This window comes from Hippocampus guttulatus, chromosome 3 (assembly GCF_054856545.1).
Source record: "Hippocampus guttulatus isolate MCC_2025c chromosome 3, RoL_Hgut_1.0, whole genome shotgun sequence".
NCBI lineage: Eukaryota > Metazoa > Chordata > Actinopteri > Syngnathiformes > Syngnathidae > Hippocampus > Hippocampus guttulatus.
This window is the reverse complement of record NC_141263.1, coordinates 26725171-26749109: the sequence shown is the minus strand read 5'-3', so window position 1 is coordinate 26749109 and position 23939 is coordinate 26725171. Positions and strand designations below refer to the sequence as shown.

Genomic DNA, 23939 nt, shown 5'->3' with positions numbered 1-23939 from the left:
CAAGCATCAACAAAACTTTGAATGAGACTTTTAATGAGGCCGTTTTGGACAAGAATGTCACAGACAGCCCCTAAAACACATACGGAAATATCAACACATAATCCTAAACTGTTTGAATAAAAACCATTGTTGTTAATTGAAGTCAGCTGGAGCATTGACCTTCCATTGATATAGCGGATGTAGCCGACTAATACTGGATTGCAAATACAATATCAGATACAGCTTACTGTACATTAAAAAAAAATTCAGAGGCACATTTGCACCCCCCCCCAAATAAATAAATAAATAAATATTGAAGAATCAGTAAACTGCTGACAGTGCACCGTCAGCTGTGATTATTTGCGTGGTGTAGTAAATGTACAAAAGAGTACACAGGCTCAGAAAGACGCATGATAAAACCGTCCAGTAAGTCAACTTAAACGGTATCGTCTGTCCTCTTGTCCCTCCTCCAGGCTCGATAAAGTTTAATGCTCAGACTGGGAAGGTCATAGAGTTCCTCCAGGTGGAAGCGCTCCCCGAAGCGATCCACAAAGCTGTTCTCTGGGTCCAGGCGGAAACGCATGGCCCACAGGATCTGGGTGTTCGCTTGACAGAGGTGGCCGAAGGTGTCCAACAGCTGGTCCAGGTAAGGGTGCGCGTACACCACGTCGGCAGCCAGGATGTAGTCGAAATAGTGCGTGCGCTGTGGGAACCTCTGCTCCACCTCTGGGCCCCAGACTAGCTCTGTCACCTGCCCACGATATGCAAATAAGGCGGGATGAAATGTATTCGGGGTCCATCGTGCAAATGCTAGATGATCACCAAAGGTTGTTATGTTGAACAAAAATGAACACATTTGTGAAAAGTAGAATGGAAAACATGGCACAGTGGTCGACTGGTGAGCACGTTTGCCTCACAGTGCAGAGGTGCAGGGTTTGATTCCGGCCGTGGCCTTCCTATGTAAGGAGAAGAAATTGGATGGATGGATGGATCGAATTGAAAGCAATTATTTTCAATGACTGACAATTATTTTTTTATGCATAATTAGCTGAAACCGCACTGTCTGTTTACGAATCTAGTTCAACAAAAATTTTGTTTTGGTCTTCGCCAATTGAATTTTAAGGTTTTGGGGTCTGATTTCAGAGCAAATTATTTTGGCTCCGTCGCTTTTACAACGGCAACGTGGGTTGAAATTTTGATGTTCGTGTGCGTCTTCCCACTGCTGGCTATCGTGATTTTTCTGTTTGGTTCGTCAATTGGTGCTCAACTGCCCTAATGAAATTTCTTGAAAGTTCTTATTGCATAATACATATCGTGGCTCGTTAGAGCTCAACTGGAATAAACCGCAAATTACAGAAACCCCCTAAAACTAACAGTGAAACGAATAAAAAGTCAACTAAAACGAACCAAAATATGTACACTAGCAATCTCTCATCAAAAACCCAAATCGGACACACTGTAACTTGTCCGTAGCACGTACCAGCGGGACATATTTGCACCGTCCTTTTGTGTTGCATGTGACGTTGTACTGGAGGTTCCCGAGCACATCAGGGAGGTCTGTGGAAGTGACCTTAGCACCTTGGCATGGAAAACAAGAGCAAAGGAACACTGTCAACTAAAGAAATGCAGACATGACAGAGTCGGTAGAAGTTTGAACAAAGTTGCTTTACCTAAAAGACTCGAGACGATAGAGACCAGACCAGTTCCTGCACCGAGTTCTATCACGTTCGTGTCCATCAGGTTGTACTTATCTCGGTTGGTCTCCAGGAAGTGACACAACACCAGAGCCTAGATGGCGATTGTGTTCAATCAGCAGCGCATCATCATCATCAGTTGTGGGACATGTTTTTTGTTTGTACCGAGGGCCAGAGTACAGCTCCGTAGAGGTCCGTGGATTCTTTAATTCGGATCTCCGAACCAGAGAAGATGTAACCCTCCCACGTCTCCGGGCCGATGACAGAAGGGTGGAACTGGCGTGCTAAAATGGCTTTGGCGAGTTCTTCATCCACAGCAGGGTCTGCTGAAGGAAGTGCATGTTTCTTTACATTTAGAGCCTGACCAAAAAATGTTGTGATCTTGTGTGATGAGCTCAGCGTATTGTGTCCAAAGTGCATCATCAAAATAGCTTCATCCGTTTCTTTCAAAGTTTCATTAAAAAGAAAAAAAAAAAACCCCGGACACACCAATTGTATGGATGACAGTGTAGTTGTCATCGATCGCTACTGTGTATCTCTCCAAAATGGAATGGTACATTTTGACACTCCATCCAAGAGATTCAATGTCCCTGGCACACCTCAATCCCAAACATGTGGACCCAAAATGGCAAGATCATACTTCCCTTAGGTCGGGAAAATGATGCCTCGCAGAAGCAGAAGTCTGGGATCACGTTGTCGGCAAACCTCTCCCTTTGGCATAAACACCGCAGCCGGCCCGTGCCGAACTGGAAAGGTAGCGTGCCACCCGGGCCATCAACCAGCCAACAGCAGGCTCTGAGGTGAATCCGCCCGCCATGTTGACCATCTCGGATGCTCGCGCATTCCGGATAACCAAAGCGGGGAATCAAGTAGCCACTTCAATTCAGGATGCTTCGTTTGTGAAAATAATCAATGATGATAACTCGACTCAAAAGAGACAACTGAGAAATCTGTCAATCTGCAGCACCCAAGCTGAAACGTCACCACGGGCGGCCGTTAGCATGCTACTGTGTGTCAATACAACACAGGCCATTGCTGCGCTAGCATACCTGAAGTGACTGACAGTAGAAGCCTACAGATCAATTTTCGGGCTAGTGACTTTCATCGCAAGAATTCCGAATGATTTCAGGATAAAGAAGGAGAGTAATGAAGAAACTTCTGGACACACATCTTCTTTGACTTGATTAGATTTTATTTCGAAGAGAAGGCTGTGTCTTTCAAGATCCAAAATGGCGTGCACTTGCAAATCTTGTTGCTTGCCTTCTTACAAGGGCGGGCAACTTAAAGATTGCATAGCTAATGTTCCTTTCTTAATGTTGAGTAGTTGTGCTTGAAATTTTAATGCTCCAAATGGCCCCCATGGAAATGATGCCTGGTCTTGCCAGTAGCATTCCAGACTCCATGTTCTTTGAGCTGATGAGCAAACTTACCCGTGAAGTGTTTACTGGCTTTAATGGCTGAAGTTGCAGCCATCATTAATGCTCAGCCTCCCGTTCCCGTTGCCACGAGACATTCATACGAGGGCCAGCTGCTCTTCCAACTCAGAGTTTGGGCCCTCGGTCCTCTCCAAGGCCCGGCAAGGGCAGGTACAGGTTTATGTCTGTCACGTTCTGAGACAGGTGGCTCAAGCAAGTCCTTCCAACCTTCGAAGCACGTCGGGACTGGCAGTGAAATCCAAAGGGTTGTTTTCCTCAAGAACAGCGGAGTACCACAGAAGGAACGGTCACTTGGTCACAGGCCTTTTATGGTAAACGCGGGGGAAGTAAACCAGGTTGAGGCGAAGGTCAAGAAAAAGGAGGAGGGGGAATGCTTGTGAGAACCGCAGATGCCTTGATGTTGAAGTGTCATTGAAAACCTGGGCCAGTGTGTAGATCTTACGTCAAATTTACATTCAAGGAAAATCGGACTCCGTTTGATGTCTTTTGATTATTATTTTAAAACGTCTCGCCTTGACATGAATAGCTTCGCCGAAACCTGGTTTACATGGAGCATCATATTAGAATCAGAGTCCAAAAATCCCATTTGGCAAATTGGAAACACGGGTATGGTGGCTTCCATGCAGAATGCCAACACAGAACCGGTCTTCAACGGGCAGCTTGTTTTGAATACAAACGGAACGCTAAAGATGCAAGGGGTTTTCCTGCGTTCAGCTAGTTTTGTGCCACCCTCAGCCAGACCGATTGATATCGCTCAAACACAACGTAAAGCTCCAGCTGTGCTGATTGAGCGATTGATGACCCTTTGGGGCAGGTGACGTTTTTTTAAACTGCAGTTGCAGCGCTGCGCCTCTACGGAGGCGCTATATCAACTGCCGCGCACAGGAACACACAAACAGGTAAATATTGCCTGTTTTTTTTGCATCGTGAGCATAACAACGCAAAGTCAACGTGCACGTGATGGAAACGTTGATTCTCTTTCCATATCGTCTTAAAAAACACGCTTTGACAAGCAGTGGCTAAAAGGGTTTACCTGGCTCAGGCATCCTGAGGAAGGCATGCACTGTTTTTTATTCATGCCAAAATTACTGCGCCCTAACACCGGAGGCAACCGCTGCCTCCCTTGTGAGACAGCCATCAACCAACTACAGGCCGGACACTAAAAAGACATGAGGTGACAGCCATTTACAAAGCAGCAGAAGAGACGGATATTAGAGATGGTAGTACATAAAAACACACAACTAATAAACTTACAAAAATTAAAATAAAGTTTAAGAAATGTAAATTTTTTTTTGTTTTGGTTATTTAGTTTTTTTACTTAACACAAAATAGGTGGCCCCGCCACACAAGCTATGAGCCCATCATTTTCTTTTGCAAGTTTTACTAAACGAATGCGTTAACATGATAATAGCCATATTCTAATTGGAAGTTTGAACTTAAAGTAGGTTTCCTGTAAAAGAAAGCGAGTCTGTTGAGTTGACAGAATACATGCACATCATGGTGCATGGTAACCTTTACCTCAATGTGAGCCAGCAAAAACTCTGAAAGCAAATCGCAATTTCTTCGCAAAAGACACAAATGAAGTCCATCTTGATTAACCTCTGCATGTCATTTAAAAAAAAAAAGGCTGTTGCGATTAAATGTAGTGGCACATGGAACCACCACATCAGAATAGATCAGACAGAAAATTTAAAAAAAGAAAATGCATTTTTCTTTTGTCATCAATTTAACGTGTATATGCTGATGTAATCATGAGCTTATCTCATTTAGTTTATTTCTACCAACGGTATGACTCTGTTACACATCCGTGTGAATGCTATATTTGACACACGGCTTGGGTTACGTAACACCAGTTTGGTCCAAAGATCAGGGGACCCCATGCAGCGACAACCCCCCGGACTTTTTGTGTCTGTAAATCAAGGTGCTGCTTTTCTTGACAGGCAAACAATAGTTTGAAGGCCATTGGTTTGCGCTTACCGAACCACGTCGTTACATAAACGTAGAAAACTTGTCCAGATTGCGCTAAGCTAGAAGTCGCGGTCATGAGACCTTCTTGATTCACGCTGGTTCACACGGGGCGCTCAGGGAAAATCTGCTGAAATGAGAAAAACGGCGTTTCCAAAATTTCCTCACCTTCCTCTCCAGTCTTGGAGCTCTCCTCACACTGCTGAGACTCCATGATCAAATGAGCGCACAAGATGTCACCCTTGAGAATAGTGCGGAAATCGAGAGCCGGTTTTGGTTGCCGGTCACGCTTAAAATCCTTTGGGATTAGGTCGATCTGGCACCAAATCTCTGGCCGGCCACTCGATCTCATCTCGTTTTAGGTTACACACTGCCCCAGAGCACCAAATCCAGCATTTCCCAACTTCTTATCCAAACATCCCATCTGGCCTCTGCAGTGCATTTCCAGTTCTCGGACACGGTCAGGCGCTGATTGGCAGAAACAGCTGGCGGGTCCGACAACTGAGCTGCAGTGCACAGGACGCCGTTCTGGTTTCAAATAAGGACAATATGAGACTCTGCCTACAGACTTATAAATAAATCTTTTTGTCTCTGAAAAAGCCGCACCGTGGGTGTTTTTTTTTTTAGTTCACAGAAGCCGAGGGGGTTGAAAAACAAAGTGTAGTCTCAATTCAAATGCAAGCTGAATGTATTTACCAAACTATTCGATATGTAAATTTGTAGCGTACTCGTCGGTTTGGGCACACCGTCCCTCAACCTTCCCAAGTGACTTGATCGTTTGAATGTTGCGCATATTTCAATGCAGAAATCTTGGCATAGAAAAAGAGACTTCAGAATAGTTTGAGGGGAAATGCATTTTATTCTGCTGAATATGAAACAATGAATTATAACGTTCTAAAAAGTGTTTTAGGATACATTGCTAGTCGTGAAAGAAATCATTTTCAGGTTTTCTTTCCTCGTCCTCTCCTGCTTTTAGGACGGCGACCTCTCATGCTTCCCTTGAACACAGACTGAGCAGTAACCATAGCAACTTGACCAGGACCTTCGCTGTCCTCAGCAGAGCTGCTGCTGCTGCGGCTGCTCGGTCTTGTGTGCTGTGGGACATTCTTGGAGGCCTTTGTCAAGTGTGCCTCCTGGCTAGCGCGGCTCACATCATCGAAAGACGGAATCGGAGTTTCTCCGATTCCCTCCGAACCCAAAAACCCGCCTCCGGCCACAGGCCCGTCCCGTTCTCTCACTTTTCTATTTTCATCTTTCTTCCGGCCCTGTTCTATCGTCTTCCCTTTCTTGGATTTGGTCGGTGACGCGATTTCCTCGTCCGGCTCCACGTCCTCTTTCCTTTTCATGCAGGTGATGGCGCGGCGGAGACGTTGACTTCGGATGGCCTGCTTCTCCTGTTGCTCCATGCGGAAGAATGCGTCAATCCGCGTCTGAGTCTACACAACAAAACAGCATCAATTTTACGGAGCGCCTGACATCCAATCACTTATAAAACAAAAGAAAGTCCCTTCATAGATCCAAATAACATTTACGAGACCCGTGAATGAATATGACACATTTCTGCGGCATCCAGAGAAGGATGGACTATAAATTCAACAATCCTTGGTGGGATACAAATATTTAGTGAAGTATTAGGTGGGTCCTTTTCAGTAAGTTGGGGTGAGCGTCGACAGTGGGAACGGGGGCTGCCAGAAAGACAGTCGAGTCTACGAATCGGTCAAACAATCGTATGCCAGAAAAAGAAAAAAGAAATTGTGATTTGTGTGAAAGTTACCTGTTGTGTGTTAAGTTGCTTGATCACAGGCTGAAGGGTCTCTGTTGTTTTTCTACTGGGCCAACCGAAGCGACTTTGACAGAATGTAAAGTGCCGGTTAAGGAAAACGGGCACCCGCGTGACGCTCTTTGACACGAATGGGATCAAGTGGAAGGATATTCTTTGATCATCTCCAGCTGAGGGCGTCCCCAGCTGAACGAGGCGTCTGACTCGTCCACGGCGGGCTGCAGGTAAGCCTGAGCCACGGCCGCGTTTGGGAATCCGGACTGAAGTTTGAGCTCCCTCAGCTTTTTTTTCACTTTTGTGTGCCGAGGATCAGCAGTCAAACGCTTTTTCTCTTGAGCCTCTGACCACCATGCCCTGCGAAGACACAATAACCGTTTTTTCCCCCCATATTCATTCGTGTTGTCCTGTCAATTGGAGTGGACTGGACAGTTTTTAGTCGACCCGAGTCGAAAATCTTTCAAGCTTTGTAAACTAATGTCCAGAGACTGTGATGGTGAGGTAGAGCGATAGCTTTGTCCAATACTGGACGTAAAACTGCTTTCACTCAATCTCCTTCCAGGGAGGTGAAAGACACCTGAACTGTGTTAGTGGCTCCAGCCCATGTCCGGGGAATTCATTCAGGATTTCCATGCCAGTCACATATCCGACCCCGGGCACCCCTTCGGTGTAATCACTTCCGAGCAGGTAAGCCAGGTTGATCAGTTTGGTCCTGTCCAAACCTGTGTTGGAGGACAGAAAGAGGGAGACGGATGAAGAGAGAGAGAGAGAGAGAGAGCTAGCTTGATAGCTAGCTAGTTAGCTCGCTAGGTAGCTAGCTCGGTAGCTAAACAGCTATCACGCCAAGAACATCAACACCTGTTGCTGATCGATGAGACGTAAACAGATGCGATTAGCGGTTGGATGCGGCCTCGTTGCCCCTGCCAACGCAATCTTGATTTGCTTCATACCTACGCACGCCTCATAGTTGTCAGAGTAACACTGACAAAAACTGAATTTGAGATGGGGCGTATCGAGTACATCTGGAAATAAATACTTCTTGCATTAGATTCCATCCGAAAGTTGTATGAAAACATTTGTGATCGGTGTTTCCATAAGAACTGAGGGAATAGCTCACTTTTCATCAACTCTTCTGTGTTTAGGATGAATTATATTTATTGAATTGAATTGAATACAACTTTATGTCGTGGTAGCTCAAGTGGAACAACTATCCCTACCCAGCGTTTTTCCTTTCTGAATTCTGATTGTAATTTCCCCATTGCGGGACAAATAAAGGATATCTTATCTTATACAATACGTGGGTAGGGTAGACAACAGTGCTTCCAACCTTTTCTGAGATGGGTCCATGTTCAAATAAAAGAAAACGGGTTTTGGGGATCTGACGATGTTCAAAATGGGCAAATAGAGCGACACATAGACAAGATGGAGAGTCCACTGACCCAATTGGTTCTGCAGGTCACTGTACTGGTAGTGCTCCACATATTTATTTTGGCTGAAGAAGTTTTTGTAAACATGTCGCCCTCCAAAGAGCCAAACGTCCGAGTCGTCGGTAATCGTCCCGTTGGTCTGGTCGGCTCGGTCGAGTGCGGCGCATTGCGCCTCGGCTTCCATCGGCGCCACCAGAAACGGAATGCCGAACAGTCGGAGGAGCTCCTGGAGCCACGAGAACAATGCGTTGCATTTCCAAGGGTGATTTTGACTGTGCGCGTTTTTGTAAAAAATCTGCTTCGGTGTGAACTCGCCTGGCTCTCCAAGTACATCTGCCCTGTGACGGTGTTGGCCATCCGCTCCTGCTGCTGCTTCTGCTCTTTCAGATTGCGCTGCTCCACCAGCAGGGAACTCTCTAAGGACTGCAGCTCATCCTGCACCACAACAGCAACACTATAAATGGGTCGTCAAGAGTGTCGAAACGCAGTTCTACGCAAAAAAGCAACAACAAAACAAAAAACACTGCGAAAATCTTCATAAAAGTCATTCAGCATAACAATGTGGTTCAAATAATATAAAAAAATGTCATGGTCAGAGTACAAGTCAGTGTCTAAAGTCCTGTTATAAACAAACATTTGGATGTGATCCAAATACAAATTATGCCCCCCCACACCCCAAAAAAAGAAAGAAAACACAAATCCGATACCTACTGAAGCAAGGATTGCTCATTTTCACAACGTTTCCAGTTGATCAGCTATTCTTCTGGTCTGACCTTAAACGGGTCTTTTAAAAATGAGCATGGCGGACAGCGCAGACGCTCACCACATCAAAATCTTCCCATTCATGGACTGCAGGAGCTGAGCGGGACGCTTTCTCTTCTCCCTCGTCCAACTCTTGCTCCTCGTCAGTCGGCGTCGTTTCGTCTCGCTCTTCGTTTGACTTCAAAGACTCTTCTGGGATGCCGGCGCCACTGGACTGGCTTTCTGCTTGCATGGTCTCATCCTCATGGACCGCTTCTGAATCCTCCTCGCATTCCTCTTCTGATACTTCAACGAAGCTCTCTGGGGGGGGCAAATTATTATTTATTTTAATGAACACTTTTGACGACGATGGTTTGATTTGCTTTGACTGTTACCATCCGATTGACTCTCATCGATGCTTTCGGGCCGAGCCTCAAGGCTCATCTGCCGAGCGCCGGCTTCACGATCGATCTGCTCAGCCAGCTCAAGGCGACTTGGGGGCTTTCCGTGCGGCCGCTCGGACGCCCGAGCGGCCGCCTCAGGATGGGCGCCTTGTTCCTTCTCCAACATCCATCCCTGCTCCGAGTCGCCTCTCTCATCGGGCTTTCTCGGACTGCGACTTGCCGTCTTTGCGTCAAGCGGTTGAGCGTTGAGCATTTCCTCGTCCTTGTTCGCCTCGCTCGTCTCCTCCCCGGCGGCTTGCCTGCCAGATCCTCCCTTGAGCTCACGAAGAGCTTCTCCCACGTGAAATGCTTCATTCGTCTGCCCGACGACTTTGTCCATCGAATCCGAACCGTTCTCCAAAATATCGTCGGCTGCACTTTTTCCTATGGCGTCGCCCTCAAAATTATTTTTGTCTTTGACAGCATCAGGTTCCGTCTCCTCCTCTGAACTACTGATGACTATTTGCAACTTGGTGGCAGAGCTGATGCTTGGAGGCCTGCGCTTCACTCCATCCTCTTCCTCCTCCTCCTCCTCGTCAGCCAGGGCTCGTTGGATGGCGATCAGAGTACGTGGAGAGACACTGCCATCGCCCTCTTCCCGCTTCAAAGTCTCCACATCTGAGCCGTCACTCATGGCGGCCTGGATAGCCTTCATTGTACGAGGCGAAGGCGGCGAATCGAGTTTCGCTCCAGATGCTTGACAGTCTTCTGAACGGGAAACTTGCTTTTTATCTTCTTCCTCGGACACCGGACGCCACAGGGGCTCCGGTTTGTCCACGGCTCTCTTGATAAAGCCTGCTAGGGCGTTCCCGGTCCAGGGTGCGCGGGCCGGTTGGCTCGCTGAAGGATTTTTACTTTTGGTTGAGCCTGTAGAGCAACAAACAAACCACACTTGTTATATTTGGATACGACTGATAAGAAGTGCAAATTTTCTCATGAAATCGAATACAAGTAAGAGAAGCGCATCTTTTAGGATTAGATTAAAATTTCGGCAGCCTTCACTTGGGTAAATGAATTGCTGGGTTTGACTGACTGGCAAGACAACATTACAATCCACTTTCTAAATTTAAATGACTAACAGAGAAATGTATAGATCACAGTTAACATTTGTTTTGCTTTGTTCAGTTAGCCTTTTTGTATTACCGGGTAGTTGTCATGACAACAAAAATACTGACATTGGCTAAAGAATAGGGATGTTCGATACCAGTACGAGTACTCACTCTGGGTACACACCGGTCCCAATATGTCGAGTACTTTTGATCAATACAATTTTCTTTTCAAACAATAACAAGAAATTGTCAACAAAAACCTTTTTTTCAGACATAGCTGATGATTCCCCGATGTGTACCTGATACTTGCCCATCCCTTCCTGTATTAAAATACAGTGGTCAAAGCAACACACTGTATCAAAAAATATTGCCTTTAGTTACACAGTACAATAATACAGTCATGCTATTCCGTTTGTTACCCGTGACTCTCATGAGGACAAGTGATGCAGAAAATGGATGGATGGAAGGTAATTTGTCACATGATATATTACAACCGCATTTGTTTTTAATAAACGAAGCATTGTAATAGTCGTGAAGGTTTATTTATTTTTTCTCAGACAAAAGGTATGATACTGGATCTGGATGAATGGTGGTGTACCTTACTGTCATCTATAAAGGATGTCTAGTGTTAAAAAAAAACAAAAAGAAAAACCCTCCAATTTGTAATGCACAAACGTTTGCAAGTCCTTGCCGCTCCTGAATGATTGATGAACTCGCCTTTAATGAGGATGTAGTGAGAGTTGTCTTCTGAAACAAGTCGACGTGACTCAACGTCATGACTCCGCCGGTCCCCTTCGGAGAGCTGCGGTGCGCTGCCGGCACTGCGCTGGTTCATCTCTTTTTCCACTCCCTCCAGACGTTGATTCAGCTTGTTCCTGTGTAGCAAGCCGGACAACTGGTACTGGGAAAAGTCTGTGGAGAGCTTGGAGTGAAGTTGGAAGTTAGGAGCTGCGTGCGTGTCTTTGTAGCTGTGTGGACATGACGGGTATGAATGACTGAGGTACCTCGGGGGGTTTGCGGTACAGGGTCCGGCGCCTTTTCGAAAACTCTTTCATGTCTTTTAGGATCTCATGCTTCATTTCGAGTGGTAGGCAGGCAAACTCCTCTGAGTTGATGTCAACAGAGTTGGGATCCGCATAAACTTCCTCCCCCTGGGGGGGGATATGGTGGATACTACTCAACTCGATAGCACCAACATAAACACAGGTGCACAGGAAATGTACTTTTTTTTTTTTACCTGATAAATATCATCAGCCCCATCCTCAGACTCTTTCTCGTCCTCCTCAGAACTGTGACAAGAAAAACTGGGTTTCAAGAACAGCTTATTTCATATATATATATATATATATAGAGAGAGAGAGAGAGAGAGAGACACATAGATTGACACATGTACATACATTTACTTATTCCAGAATATGGACCGGGCCAGCCTGCGTAGAGCAAAAATTTGTATTCATTTGAGGATTATTTAACTTTTGGTTTTTTTTAATATTTTTTAACAACAAACCCAAAAAATCTTCAGAAAACACTGATGAGCATTCAGTGTTTTCCACGATAGATGGGGGGGGGGGGAATGTGAAGAAAAAAAATCCGGGAAAAAATGACAAACAGAAGTATATTTTAAGAGATGGAAAACAAAATCTGCAAATGTGCAAATCCGCGGGTGCTGAATGGGGAGTACGTGGGGGTTAAAAGCACTCCCTCAAATGACTGATATTCAAAGTTGATAGTACAGTGTATTACCTGTGGATTATATTAGCTCTGAGAAATTTCTGAAACTAAATAACAGGACACCCTTTTGGGCGTCTGACCTGCTCTTCTGCTCCTCCTCCGCCTGTGGCAGGGCTGGCAGAATATACATCTCATCCACCTCATTTCTCTTCACACTGGATAGGCTGGGTAGAGGATCCTTACTGAAGAGAAAAAAACGTTTTCAGCACTCGTATATTTAAACTCATTCGCTGCCATTCACTAGTATACTTGTAGAATGCGTTTTTTCCAATGGAAATTAGTGGGGGGGTGGGGGGCGTCGGATGCTGCTCCGCTGTACTTTTGAAAGTTGGAAACAGCTTTACTGATGATGCACAACCACCAGTAGATTACATTAATGCCCCAGATCTAGATTTGAGATCAGCACAGATTGTGACTCCACCATGAGAAACGGCTGCATTTAGATGCGATCTACCTTTATTTTTTTTCTCTTTTTTTTACTGTGGATTATAATGGCAGTGAATGAGGTCGTTCAGCTGTTCGGTCTTGATATACTTTGTGAAAAAGACCCGTCTGTGATGGTTACCTGTCACCTCCAAGCACAGCTTTGATTGCTTGCCTCTTCAGGAATGTCTTGAGGAGTTTTTCATTAGTCCTTTTGGACTCTTGACTCAACTCTTCCTTCCTCTGCCTCCTCAAGGCCTAAGGAAATATCCACAATAGAAAAAAAAAATGTAAAGTGTGCAACAGCGTCCATTAGTCAATAATCCAATGTGTTGGACCGACCAGAGTTTGTTTCTTCAGCAGTGGAGCATCGCCATCAAAGACAAACACTGGCCTGATGCGGAAAAACAGCAACTTGCAGATGCGGTGGAAGAGCGTGAGAAGGTGGGCGTTCTGGACACTGTTGCCATCACGGTCTCGGACACCTTTCACGGCCTGATTGAGCCAAATACTGATATCTATTGTTGCCAAGTTAAGGTTCATGCTTGAGAGAGCAGAGTTAATAAGGACAAAACCAACTGGGAGAGAGAAGGGTGAAATGATGAGACGGTGACAGTCGATTAGAACCCTCAAGTTTGGATACCAACAGCAAGAATTTTACCCTCCAGAGTCTCTGGATTAATGGGTTTCCCTGTGCTCTCCAGCAGCCTCCAAAGTCCATGCACTCCCATGGCCCAATTTATAACAACATCATAAGTTTATAGCCAACCAGACCAGTAAATGTTGTCTCTTCGTGGGAACAACGATTCCGTCCGCCCAGGAACCAGCTTCAAGAACCTTCCGTCCAAGTGTCGCCCACCATTATTTTGCCCTGGTTTGTACTTGTCAGGCTATAACAAACTAATGTTTTCTTGATATAAACTTAGAGACTTTGTAGTTAAATAGTTGTACATAATGATTTTAAAAACTTAAGCAATATCAAAGCCGAAACGAGCTGTGGATTTTTGTTTTTGTTGTGGGAGGGTGGAAAAAAAATCTAGCCTCAGAGACTTCGCTCAGGGTAATTTCCATACGATTGCCAACTGTATCCGGTAACGTAATCAACAGCTGTAAACCGGAGGACCGTTGTGAAGTGTTTTGTTGTCTCAAATATGATCTGAACATGATAGATAATAACTGATACAACCATTGAAATAATCATTTGGGTGTTATTGGCGAAACCGGTCGTTTTTGGCTCGTACTTCCTCCAAAGTAAGTCGTCAATTTGCTAGCCGCAAAATTAGCCACGTCGGGAAGCAGCCGTCTTCATCTGATTACCTTATCAGATGATAAACGTGACTGTTGACTCCCATATAAACTAAAATCACGCGTGTCAGAATAATTGTTAGTGGGAGCACCATTTTCCCTTTTTCATTTCAGAATAATTCCTAAAACACACTGGACGTGGATACTGTGTTTTTTGCCTCGCCGTCAGCGAAGTAGCCGACCACAAACATCATGTCTACTGCTGTTAGGGGTATGTAGCACTCACACACCCGATAGGTACGTGACGAAAAATCAAATCAAATGTTTTGTTTTATCATCAGGACCAATGTTACTGAACACAGCTTGAAAAAGTGAAATACAATTGATTAAATGACATTTTAAAGGCTTCAAAAAGTGGAGGAAATGAGTTTCAAATTCAGAACAACACAATGCCCCGCGATCAGTTTTAAGAAAAGAAATGCAGCTGAGACCTTGAGCCCTCATATGCTCCCCAAGTGTGGACTGAATTATACAGACAAGACACTGCAAGGAAGTGGACGATTTCACAAGCTGAGTAATAATTCTGACAGTTAAAAAAAATGAATGGCATGACTTAATTATTCATTCGGAATGATCACAAAGTTGGAAAACTCATTTTTAACCAGCGAAAAAATAATCACCCCTTCCTATCCAAACCATCATTCACCCCACCATTGTTACACAGTTATGGCGGCTTTACCTATAACGCTTTAGAAAAATCATGTTTGCATATCCAGCAGAGTAGAAGTTACTCAATTATAATCTTTGCAGAAACAATTGCATTTCTTTAATTGGGGGCCTGTCTTCCAAACCCATCTTCCAGATGCGGCCCGTGTCCCAGTAAGAGTTGCTGGCGATGGCATGGAAACTGAGAAAACGCCCTCCAACCTGGAGGTCAGCACAGATACACTGTCACCAGGTCTATCTGCCACTCCCTACAGCAAGGCAGAAAGCCCCAAACACTGCCCCAAATCGACCAGTCCTCCTCTCCCTGTTGGCCCGCAACCCCTTGGGGTGCTCCACTTGGGCAAGGTGAGTCGGGAGATGTGCACGGAGGTCGAGGCCATAAGGATTGTCGTCCCTCGTGCTGCCATAAGTAGAAGCAGCCGCCTAGCCGAGGCGAAAGTAGATGCCGGGCAACAGGTGGAAGAGCGAAGTTCTTCCCCACAGCCATCGGTGGATGATTGGAGAGGACAACTGGAGAAGCTTCAGAACTCTGAACGCAGGCTTCTACAGGACAAGGAAGGCCTCTCCAATCAACTGCGTGTGCAGACAGAGGCAAGACCCACATCAAGCGGATACATGTTCCACATGGTTTTAGGCATGCGGTCTAAGTGCCATTATTTCATGACGTATGACTAGGTGAACCGTGAGCTCAAGAAACTGCTGGTGGCATCCATGGGTGATGACCTGCAATACCAATTTGAGCGTCTGGCCCGCGAGAAGAATCAGCTGATTCTGGAGAATGAGGCTTTGGGTCGGAGTCTGTCTCACACGGCGGAGCAGCTGGAGCGCATGAGCATCCAGTGTGACGTCTGGAGGAGCAAGTTCCTGGCGAGCAGGTATGATAGACACAAAAGCGGTACTTTGGTCCTTTTTAAATTGCCACCAGTGACACCGTTACTTATTCACGTAGACAATCCACGATCCAATGCAAGTGTTATCCTGTTTGGCGACATGAAGTATTTTACCTGTGCGCCACTCAAAAGTGAGCTTCACCATGAGAAATTTGCCACTTTGAACCTGCGTCGTTGTATCTCCAGAGTGATGGCAGAGGAGCTGACAAATGCCAGAACAGCTCTACAGCGTCAGACCCGAGAGGCGCAGGGCGCCATTCAGGACCTGTTGTTGGAGAGAGTCGAGTTCTCGAGGGAAATGGCGCTCACACACAGGTGACATCTACAGGGGGGGGGGGGGGGGGCCCATGGCTCAAAATGATTTCCATGGTTTATGCTATGCACAGGCGCATTATTTTAATATTGATGTCGCAGTCCTCTCCCCCACCTCTTTGAAGAAATGCTCATGCCTGCTTAACCGGACAGTTGAAATTTTTCAAGTGCAGTTGTCATTTCATGTTACAGGGTGACCCAAAAAGATGCGTACCCATGAAAATTTCAATTGTGAGTTTGATTAAAAAGCTATTTATTTCAAATTACAACCACACATTATTCAGTTTATGGAAGACCATTCACCAGAGTTTCAGCTATTTCTGTCAATTTTTAGTCAATTTATGGCTTTCCCAAGATGTGTTCCAAATGTCCACCATTCCGTTGCAAGCAAACCTGTACTCGTCTGACAAAGTTGTCAATCACTTTTACACACTGCCTGAATAAGTTCCCCCTGTGGCTTTAGAACATAAGTTCACTACAGTCCCATGCTCTCTGAACTTCGTAACCCAACTAACAATCGTTGATTTTGGTGGAAAGTTGCGACAATGGAAACGTTTTCGAAACTGAATCTGTACACTCTGGTATGATTTTGTTGCAAAATAGATCTCCAGGGAGAATATCTTCTGCTGATTTGTCCAAGACATTTTTGGGGCAACTATAGCTAAAAACGATCATCCATAGGTTCACCTTTCACGTCCTGCAACAGAAAAGACATTCGTTAAAAAATTGATTTTTTATCGAATAAAATATGGGTACGCATCTTTTTGGGTCACCCTGTACCTAAGCAGCTCGTCTAAGTGTCTCTTCAGGGAGTTTAATGCGGTCGTGTGGTTCTGCCCATCCGCCTTTGCTGTCGTCGTCGTCAGGTCTCTGGAGCAGCTCCTGGTGTCTCTGCAGTGGGGCAGGCGGCAGACGTACTACCCCAGCGCACAGCCGCTCAGCACAGGAGAGGTGGCGGCGGCCAATCACAAACTAGCGGACGCCATCAACGCTCACCTGTTGGGCAATACCCGCGGCGGTGTGGTCAAAAGCAGCAGCGCCGCGACGGCCGATCAGCCGTGCAGCACCCCAGCAGAGAAGATGGCCGAGAAGGTGCACATTTTCTCCTATTTTCGGATCAAATTCTACTAGATTGGAATGCCAGCATTACTCATGAACTCCCGTGGTTTGCTGATGCGTGTTGTAGGTGCTGAAGATTTTGGACCCCAATTCCTGCGGGCGAAACAAGGCAGAGTCTCCGCTCAGTGACTCACCCGCCTCAAACTTTCTGAGCAGTAAGAAGAGCATTGGCAGGTTTCACCCGTACACTCGCTACGAGAACATCACTTTTAACTGTTGTGAACGCTGCCGCGGAGACATCCTCGTGCTCTAGACCGGCGTCACCATCGCAACCAATCACGTCAGCGAGTCATCGCCATGGTATCAGACGTTGGGCCGCGCCATCTTTTTCCAACCAGGGAGCTTGAAGTTTTTAGCAAATGATTTGCAAAGCAGTTAGCAGGTTTATTTTAAATGGTTTCAAACAAATGCTGTCCACAGAAATGAGCCTTTCCCCCCTTCAGGGAATCTAAAAGTCACCGTTTTCAGTCCCCAGCAAATGTTTAGAAGTTATTGTTCTGTGCCAGTGTTACACATTTTTTTTTGTACTGAATTTTGCAGGAATTTCTCGCAATTGATGGCTATCGCCGTCTCTCATGTTCTTATAGGAGAATTTGGTGCTTTTTGATGTGATTTTTTTTTTCCAAAGATGAGTCTTCACATGCCAATTCCTGATTTTAGAATAACATTATTTATAATAGTCAAGCATTTCAGAGCGACCACAAGCCGGTTCAAACTGCTGTATTTCAATGTTGTACTATGGTCATGTCTTGGGGGTTAATCTTTTTGCATGTTGGGAAGTGATGAAAAAATGCAGGTATATTTTTGAAGCTGTTACAGAAAACTTGAGTTGACACGCAGAGGAAAGTTGAACTTGTATTTTGATTTTCTTTATTCTTATTTTTTGGTGGGGCCATAACTTTTTATTGTAATTCATAAGTGTGTTTATTTTTCTTTCAATATGCAGGACAATGTTGTGTCACATTTTTTGCTAATTTAATAAAAGATAAAAACAGGTTCTACTGTTCAAAATGTCTTTTGGGTAAATATTTGTAGCAAAACAACAATATCCCACAACGACAGTATTTCATTATTTAATTCTCGCAAATGCAGATGGGTACAATGTGTCGTTTTTGTCACGTCGTCAATCATCATCCCACCACGTCCTGCTTTTTCTATCACGTCTTCCTTCCATGCTACTCTTAAGAGATGTCCGCACTCTAGTTGGAGCTGGTCGAGATGCGACAGGCACTCGGGTCATCCCAGTGAAGCCAAACTCTCCTTTGTACTTGAATGCACTTTGATCCCCACTTCTGAGTGTCTTTTTACTTTTCGGACCCATGTGTTTTGAAGACCTGTCCCCATTCTCTCCTGGTCCATGACTGGTGATTTGTTGCTGGTTCTGGTTAAAGCCAACATGCTTCCTCTTGGGCACAAATTGCAGCGCCTCCTGCCAGTTCCCTGTTTCTTTCATGCTCAACATGATGCGTATCATCTGGTCCAGGGTCAGGTTTTTGGCCCCCATCTCCCAGTGGAGGAACTCGTCCAGCGGTAAACGGGCTGTGGCCAATTTCAGACGCTTGGCGTTGGCCAGTGACAAACCGGAAAGAATCGACCGGTCCACAATAGCGCCGATGATGTAGACTTTGGAGTGGTCGAAGGTGCGGAGAACATTGGGGGAGTCCGCAGTGAGGTAAACAAGGCGATCGTGAGGAAACACGTCAACAGCGTGAGCCTCTGTGTTGGTGATGAGCAGACGGTTCCAGGTTTCAGCTCCATAGCGCTTGAGGAACTCCTTCATGTAGGCTCCATCTGGTTGTAGGTTACAAAAATGGAGATGGTAAGGCTCCTTGGCACGTCTGTTCCATCCTTCCACCTCCATCAGTTGGGACACTGTGTTTTCAATGTCCCGTCTGGACATATTGGACTCGTAGCTCATGTCAAGGACCAAAGGCTGGTCAAACAACATGGCCTGGATGCTCCTCCAGGCCAGCAGTCGGTCCATGTTGCGATCCCAGAACTGGAGTAGAAAAGTATTTCTCACTTCTTTCTGATCCCCATCTGTGTTTTGATCTCTCTTCTGCTCGAGCGATGCTTCCCTCTCCGCTTTCTTCAGCTGCTGCTTGTCCTTGCGTGCTCTCTTATGGATTTCCCTCAATGCCAGATACTTGAGGTACTTTTTTCGAGCTGACTTAGTGGTGAGCTCTGCAAAGATCTTTAACTCCTCATCAGAGATTTCTTGAGGTACCAGTTTACCAGCCAGCCGCCACATTGCAACCAGCTCCCCAGCTGCCTCCAAACTTGAACTCCCTTGTGGGACTTCATCCTCGTCACGTGTTTCATCATCCTCAGCATCATTTTGCTCAGCGGATGGTGATTGGGATTTCATGACGGATTTCCATTTGTCTAAATCGACAGTCTCCTTTTTCTGTGGACTCCCAGTGCTTATGAGGCGACTGGGGAGACAGGGAGAATGGACTGGCGAAGCCCCGATCGCTTGCGTTTTGTTGACACGGTATAACGCAAACCTGCCAACTTCCCATAGTTCATTTGAATGCCGCCGAGTGAAGAGTCGTCGTAACATTTCAAAGCTGTCGGTATAATGCGGATGTAGAGCTGGCAGCGGCAACCAGAACAGCGACACATGCAGCAAACCTTATTTTCACGAGTTGGGATGCTTCACAGATCATTAAAGTACAAAATCCCATTGCGCTATTGCCATGACAGTCAATGGGTTGATTGATTATTTTGCAGGATCCGCTCGGTAATGGTGTGGAGGTCACGTTGTTTTTGCAGTGTAACGTTTTTAGATGTCGTACTGAAATGGCGAAGCGTGATGTTTTGTTGAATTTTGCGCCGCTTGAATAAAATGTTTTGTTTAAATTTGCATTACTTAAATAAAATAATATATATACAAATGTCAATTTCTGTACTTTCTGTTACATGTAATACATTTTCGAAAAAGATAGCTATTTTTCGACAGGACAAGATAAGGCAATATATTTTCCCACCGGTACACTACCAGTGTTACACCCGTGACGACTTCCTCAGGGTAGAAAGCACTTTTGCCGATTCTGAAAATGAGCTTATTTTTGCCAAAATTGGTCTGCAAGAAAGATATAGACGACGTGATCAAGACAGTAGCAGAAAAGGTGGTTGTTTTGAGATTTGGGAGGGATGAAGACTCAGTTTGTCTCCAGCTCGACGAAATTGTAAATAATGCTCTATTATCTTGGTTGTTAACTATTTCTTGCCTGACGACTAATCGCTGATTGTGTTCTTTTGTAGCTGTCAAAAACGGCACATGACCTGAGTAACATGGCCTCTATCTACATAGTCGATGTGGATAAAGCCCCCGTTTACACCAGTTATTTTGATATCAGCTACATCCCATCAACTGTGTTCTTTTTCAATGGACAGCACATGAAGGTCGACTATGGGTGAGACAATTTTGTCAAATGTTAAATAAACATTGTGCCCACGAAGCTTGGTGCAAGTATGTAAAACTGACACCCAGATTAAAGGTGTGCATACATGCATTTCATTTCACTAATTCATTCAAGTAACTATCCAACTGGCCATCCGTCATCATGCTCCACAAACCAGAGTGTACTCTCACAATAATACAATACAGAGCATCCTGATTTATACAGTATAGCGCTTTCGCAACAGCAGCAGCTATATCAAAGTGCTTAACAGTTAACATAATAATAAACATATGGTTTGATTCATATGTTATGTTATGGATTCTAATAACAGTATGGCTTACACAACAAAGCCTGATGAGTTTACATCAGTACTGAAGCCAAGAGAAGTACAGATAACAAGAAGTCACATACTATAAAAAAAAGAACCAGAAAAAAAGATGTTTGTGCTTCCCTTCAGCTCACCAGATCACACCAAGTTTGTTGGCAGCTTCAAAACCAAACAGGATTTCATGGATCTTATTGAGGTCATATACAGAGGAGCCATGCGGGGGAAAATGATTGTCCAGAGTCCCATCGACGCCAAAAATATTCCCAAATATGACCTCTTGTACCATGGGATTTGAAATCAACAGCTAGCTACTCTGTGTAAGACTTGTCAACCACCATTACGTTTTCGCTCTTACCTAAAAGGTGCTGGTGGTAATTGTTATAGCTTGAGCGAGACCTATGTATTGATTCTTTTTTTGAATAGGAAACGAGGAAACTTATATTTTAGAAGCACCGCCAATCAAACTGATGCGGGGGCATGTCTGAAACTTTATACTGCACTATATATGTATGTTTTGATCATATTCAGTGTTGTGATGTTTCCTATGGAAAACAGTGAGGTTTTGTGTGAAACGTGCATTCATACAAATGTTATCATTTTACAATAAAGTTTTTTCCTGTCAATAAGTCTATCTTAGTGTGTTGCGGGATAGGGACAACTAGCGAGAAATTTACCAATGGAATTTATGGATTTAGTAGTATATTGTGGCTCTGTATGGTAAAATTACTCATTGCATTTGTCTAACTTATAATGTTCGACAAAGACACTGTCCGGTGAAACATAAAATGTAACTAAAGCAAGTTACATTTTATGTAATTTATTCTGTGAAATCCAAACAACAGAAATTCTCATTCGCAGGTCAATTGGCCAATGCGCAGCATTATGCAAATAAAAGAATCACGTGTAAACAGAGAATTTGGCCAAAAAAAAAACTACTTTTAAATTTTGGTAGAAAAGTAAGAAAGTACAGTACATGAGTACAAAAAGTCATAAAGTACATGAGGAACATCACTAAATTGTGTGTGTGCGTGTGTTGGGGGGCGGGGAGGGATTTGCTGCTCTGGGCCCATCCACAAGCGTACTTTGGCGCTTTCTTCACACTCCTCCTCGACAGGTGGCGCTAGCAAAACACAAAAACTACACGAGAAAGAGAGCGGAAGTGACGAATGCAACCAGCGTCTGCGCACGACCTTGTGCGATGCAGTGTAGAATACGGTAATAAAAATAAGCCACTCAAAATGTTACTACGGTGGCACTGAGTTGTGGTGTTTTGTTATAGTCGTCTGTCAGGATTCAGAAGATGATCTCGCTCATCAAGGCTGCTGTGGGTGGCGTGGCTGCCGTCTGCGCCCACGGTCACCAAAACGGTAACGAAATAATTTTTGTGTCATTTTACGTTTATTTCACCCGTCCCAATTTCATAGTGGGATAATTTATAATTTTTGCTTTTTAGTTTTTTTTCTTTTTGGGGGTCGATATTAAATGTCTTCACATGCCGTGTAATGACAATGTGCACCAAAAAAAGCAACTCAAAATAGCATCTTGTGTAATGGCGCATTAATCAACACTTCAAGATGTTTGTTTTTAAAATTGCCAAAGTGATTCCTAAGTTGTATTGAATACACACCTGCAGCTTTCTTGGTTTCCTAACAGGATGGTTATGTTTTGCGCTACATGTGGCGAAACTCATGCCAATATCTGTTTCTACAGGTTTTCTGCACAATCACTTACGAGTTCTAACTGCTGGCCTGAAGACATTTGAAATTCCACCTGACTACAGTGGTAACTATTCCTCTTAGAACCCACATACCACGATCCATGTTTTCCCCGAAGAATCTTGCTCGCATTATAATACGTGTCAGTGCGTTTTGTGACGGTTCTTTTGTTTTTGTTTTATTAAAGATGTGGTGTTGCCAGACAAACCCAAACTGAAGTTTATGAACAAGGTGCCCAATTTAAAAAAAGCCAAGAAGGAGATGAAGAAGCTACGGGACATTCAAGGCCCAGCTCGGGCAGCAAATACCTTCACAACTGGAAAGTATGCAATCGTGGTAAGGTCATACAGGACGATATATTTGTACGCTGGTTGAAATTAAATAATTTATATTAACATTTAACTCCCATCTGATGCTCAGGCAATGGGCGGAGGCTACCTCCACTGGGGTCACATGGAGATGATTCGTCTCACCATCAACCGCAAGATGGATTCCCGTACTACGTTTGCTCGCTGGCGCATCAATGCCCCTTACAAGCCAATCACACGCAAAGGGCTGGGGCAGCGCATGGGTGGTGGCAAGGGAGCCATCGACCACTATGTGACGCCGGTCCGTTTTGGTCGCCTCATTGTGGAAGTGGGAGGAAAGGTGGAGTTCGCGGAAGTGCAGCATATTTTGACTGAAGTGGCAAAGAAACTTCCTTTCCCTGCAGATGTGAGACTACAAACGTTGCACACTCACCAGACTAGGAGAGCTGTAACTGTTCACTCTATTAATTATTACAATACTGTGCCTCCTACAGGTGATGAGTCGAGAAAGCCTGGAAGCCTTTCATCAGAATCAGTCCAATATGGAGGAGAACAACCAGAACCTGTGGACCTTCAAGCAGATTGTCCAAGGAAACATGCTTGGTATCAGGAAGGTCCTCAGCCCCTTTGACCTAAAACATCAGGGACGCTTCACGGGAAAATTTTACAACCCAGGAAGGGTATGACAGATCCACAAAGACAGAGACCAATGATGACAACGTGTGTCCTTCGCTTCAGTGAAAAGAACCTCGACTTCCAAAGACTTTGGCTTTTTGAAAAACATGTAACTCCTTTTTGTATTAATATGTATTTTCATTTGTGCGTGTGTTCATTCTCGTTGTCCTCCTATCCTGTCAAACTCCTTTGGTTTTATTGATGATAAGAAATCAGTCAGTTGAGGTGAAATAAACATTTGGACTCAATTACATACACAAGCGCATCTTTGCACAGGCTCTATCACAGTATTTATCGAGTAGCATGTCCTGAGTCTTTTTAATTGTGCAGTACGTGCAGTAGTATGTAATACAGGTTACAAAAATTCCCAGTAGTTATCCCACAATTGAAATGTGTATACTTACAGTCAGATACCAATTTTAATACAAGTAAATATCTTTATTTTAAACAATCCATTTCATCAATTGCCAAGCCTTGAACTAAAGTGAACTAGTGGTACGAGGACTCTCTCTAGTGGGACACTATAGTTTTGCTCGGTTCTTATTTTTA

General features: G+C 44.6%; 6 protein-coding genes across 8 annotated transcripts; 3 read left to right on the top strand and 3 right to left on the bottom strand.

The window, feature by feature from the left end:
- Positions 1-12: 12 nt before the first annotated feature.
- mettl21e (methyltransferase like 21e) lies at positions 13-5578 on the bottom strand. The gene is made up of 5 exons (XM_086106815.1): positions 5243-5578; positions 1839-1999; positions 1650-1767; positions 1460-1557; positions 13-730 (listed from the first exon to the last, which is right to left on the bottom strand). The coding sequence occupies exons 1-5, from the start codon at positions 5424-5426 to the stop codon at positions 416-418; spliced, it is 876 nt and encodes a 291-aa protein (XP_085962941.1). The 5' UTR covers positions 5427-5578; the 3' UTR covers positions 13-415.
- Positions 5579-5913: 335 nt separating this feature from the next.
- ercc5 (excision repair cross-complementation group 5) lies at positions 5914-13498 on the bottom strand. Of its 2 annotated transcripts, XM_086107772.1 has the most exons (15): positions 13309-13498; positions 13008-13183; positions 12808-12923; positions 12323-12424; positions 11749-11800; positions 11516-11662; positions 11229-11433; positions 9415-10329; positions 9102-9340; positions 8594-8713; positions 8291-8504; positions 7429-7573; positions 7008-7208; positions 6849-6933; positions 5914-6510 (listed from the first exon to the last, which is right to left on the bottom strand). In XM_086107772.1, exons 1-15 carry the CDS (start codon positions 13394-13396, stop codon positions 6016-6018), a joined length of 3300 nt encoding a protein of 1099 aa, XP_085963898.1. In that variant the 5' UTR covers positions 13397-13498; the 3' UTR covers positions 5914-6015. The 2 variants fall into 2 exon arrangements, with proteins under 2 accessions (XP_085963898.1, XP_085963899.1); XM_086107773.1 differs by lacking the exons at positions 12323-12424; positions 12808-12923; positions 13008-13183; positions 13309-13498 and adding an exon at positions 11909-11931.
- Positions 13499-13750: 252 nt separating this feature from the next.
- Positions 13751-17955, top strand: blzf1 (basic leucine zipper nuclear factor 1). Its single transcript, XM_086107771.1, has 7 exons — positions 13751-13916; positions 14085-14181; positions 14773-15227; positions 15312-15511; positions 15713-15841; positions 16705-16930; positions 17025-17955. Exons 2-7 carry the CDS (start codon positions 14163-14165, stop codon positions 17208-17210), a joined length of 1215 nt encoding a protein of 404 aa, XP_085963897.1. The 5' UTR covers positions 13751-13916; positions 14085-14162; the 3' UTR covers positions 17211-17955.
- trmt10c (tRNA methyltransferase 10C, mitochondrial RNase P subunit) lies at positions 17800-19724 on the bottom strand. Its single transcript, XM_086107770.1, has one exon. It carries the CDS (start codon positions 19518-19520, stop codon positions 18081-18083), a length of 1440 nt encoding a protein of 479 aa, XP_085963896.1. The 5' UTR covers positions 19521-19724; the 3' UTR covers positions 17800-18080.
- Positions 19725-19974: 250 nt separating this feature from the next.
- txnl4b (thioredoxin-like 4B) lies at positions 19975-21318 on the top strand. The gene is made up of 3 exons (XM_086106797.1): positions 19975-20148; positions 20225-20376; positions 20822-21318. Exons 1-3 carry the CDS (start codon positions 20017-20019, stop codon positions 20985-20987), a joined length of 450 nt encoding a protein of 149 aa, XP_085962923.1. The 5' UTR covers positions 19975-20016; the 3' UTR covers positions 20988-21318.
- Positions 21319-21774: 456 nt separating this feature from the next.
- On the top strand, positions 21775-23638 carry mrpl16 (mitochondrial ribosomal protein L16). Of its 2 annotated transcripts, XM_086106625.1 has the most exons (6): positions 21775-21907; positions 21972-22059; positions 22403-22474; positions 22595-22743; positions 22828-23121; positions 23210-23638. In XM_086106625.1, exons 2-6 carry the CDS (start codon positions 21993-21995, stop codon positions 23399-23401), a joined length of 774 nt encoding a protein of 257 aa, XP_085962751.1. In that variant the 5' UTR covers positions 21775-21907; positions 21972-21992; the 3' UTR covers positions 23402-23638. The 2 variants fall into 2 exon arrangements, with proteins under 2 accessions (XP_085962751.1, XP_085962750.1); XM_086106624.1 differs by having other exon boundaries at positions 21836-22059.
- Positions 23639-23939: the final 301 nt, after the last annotated feature.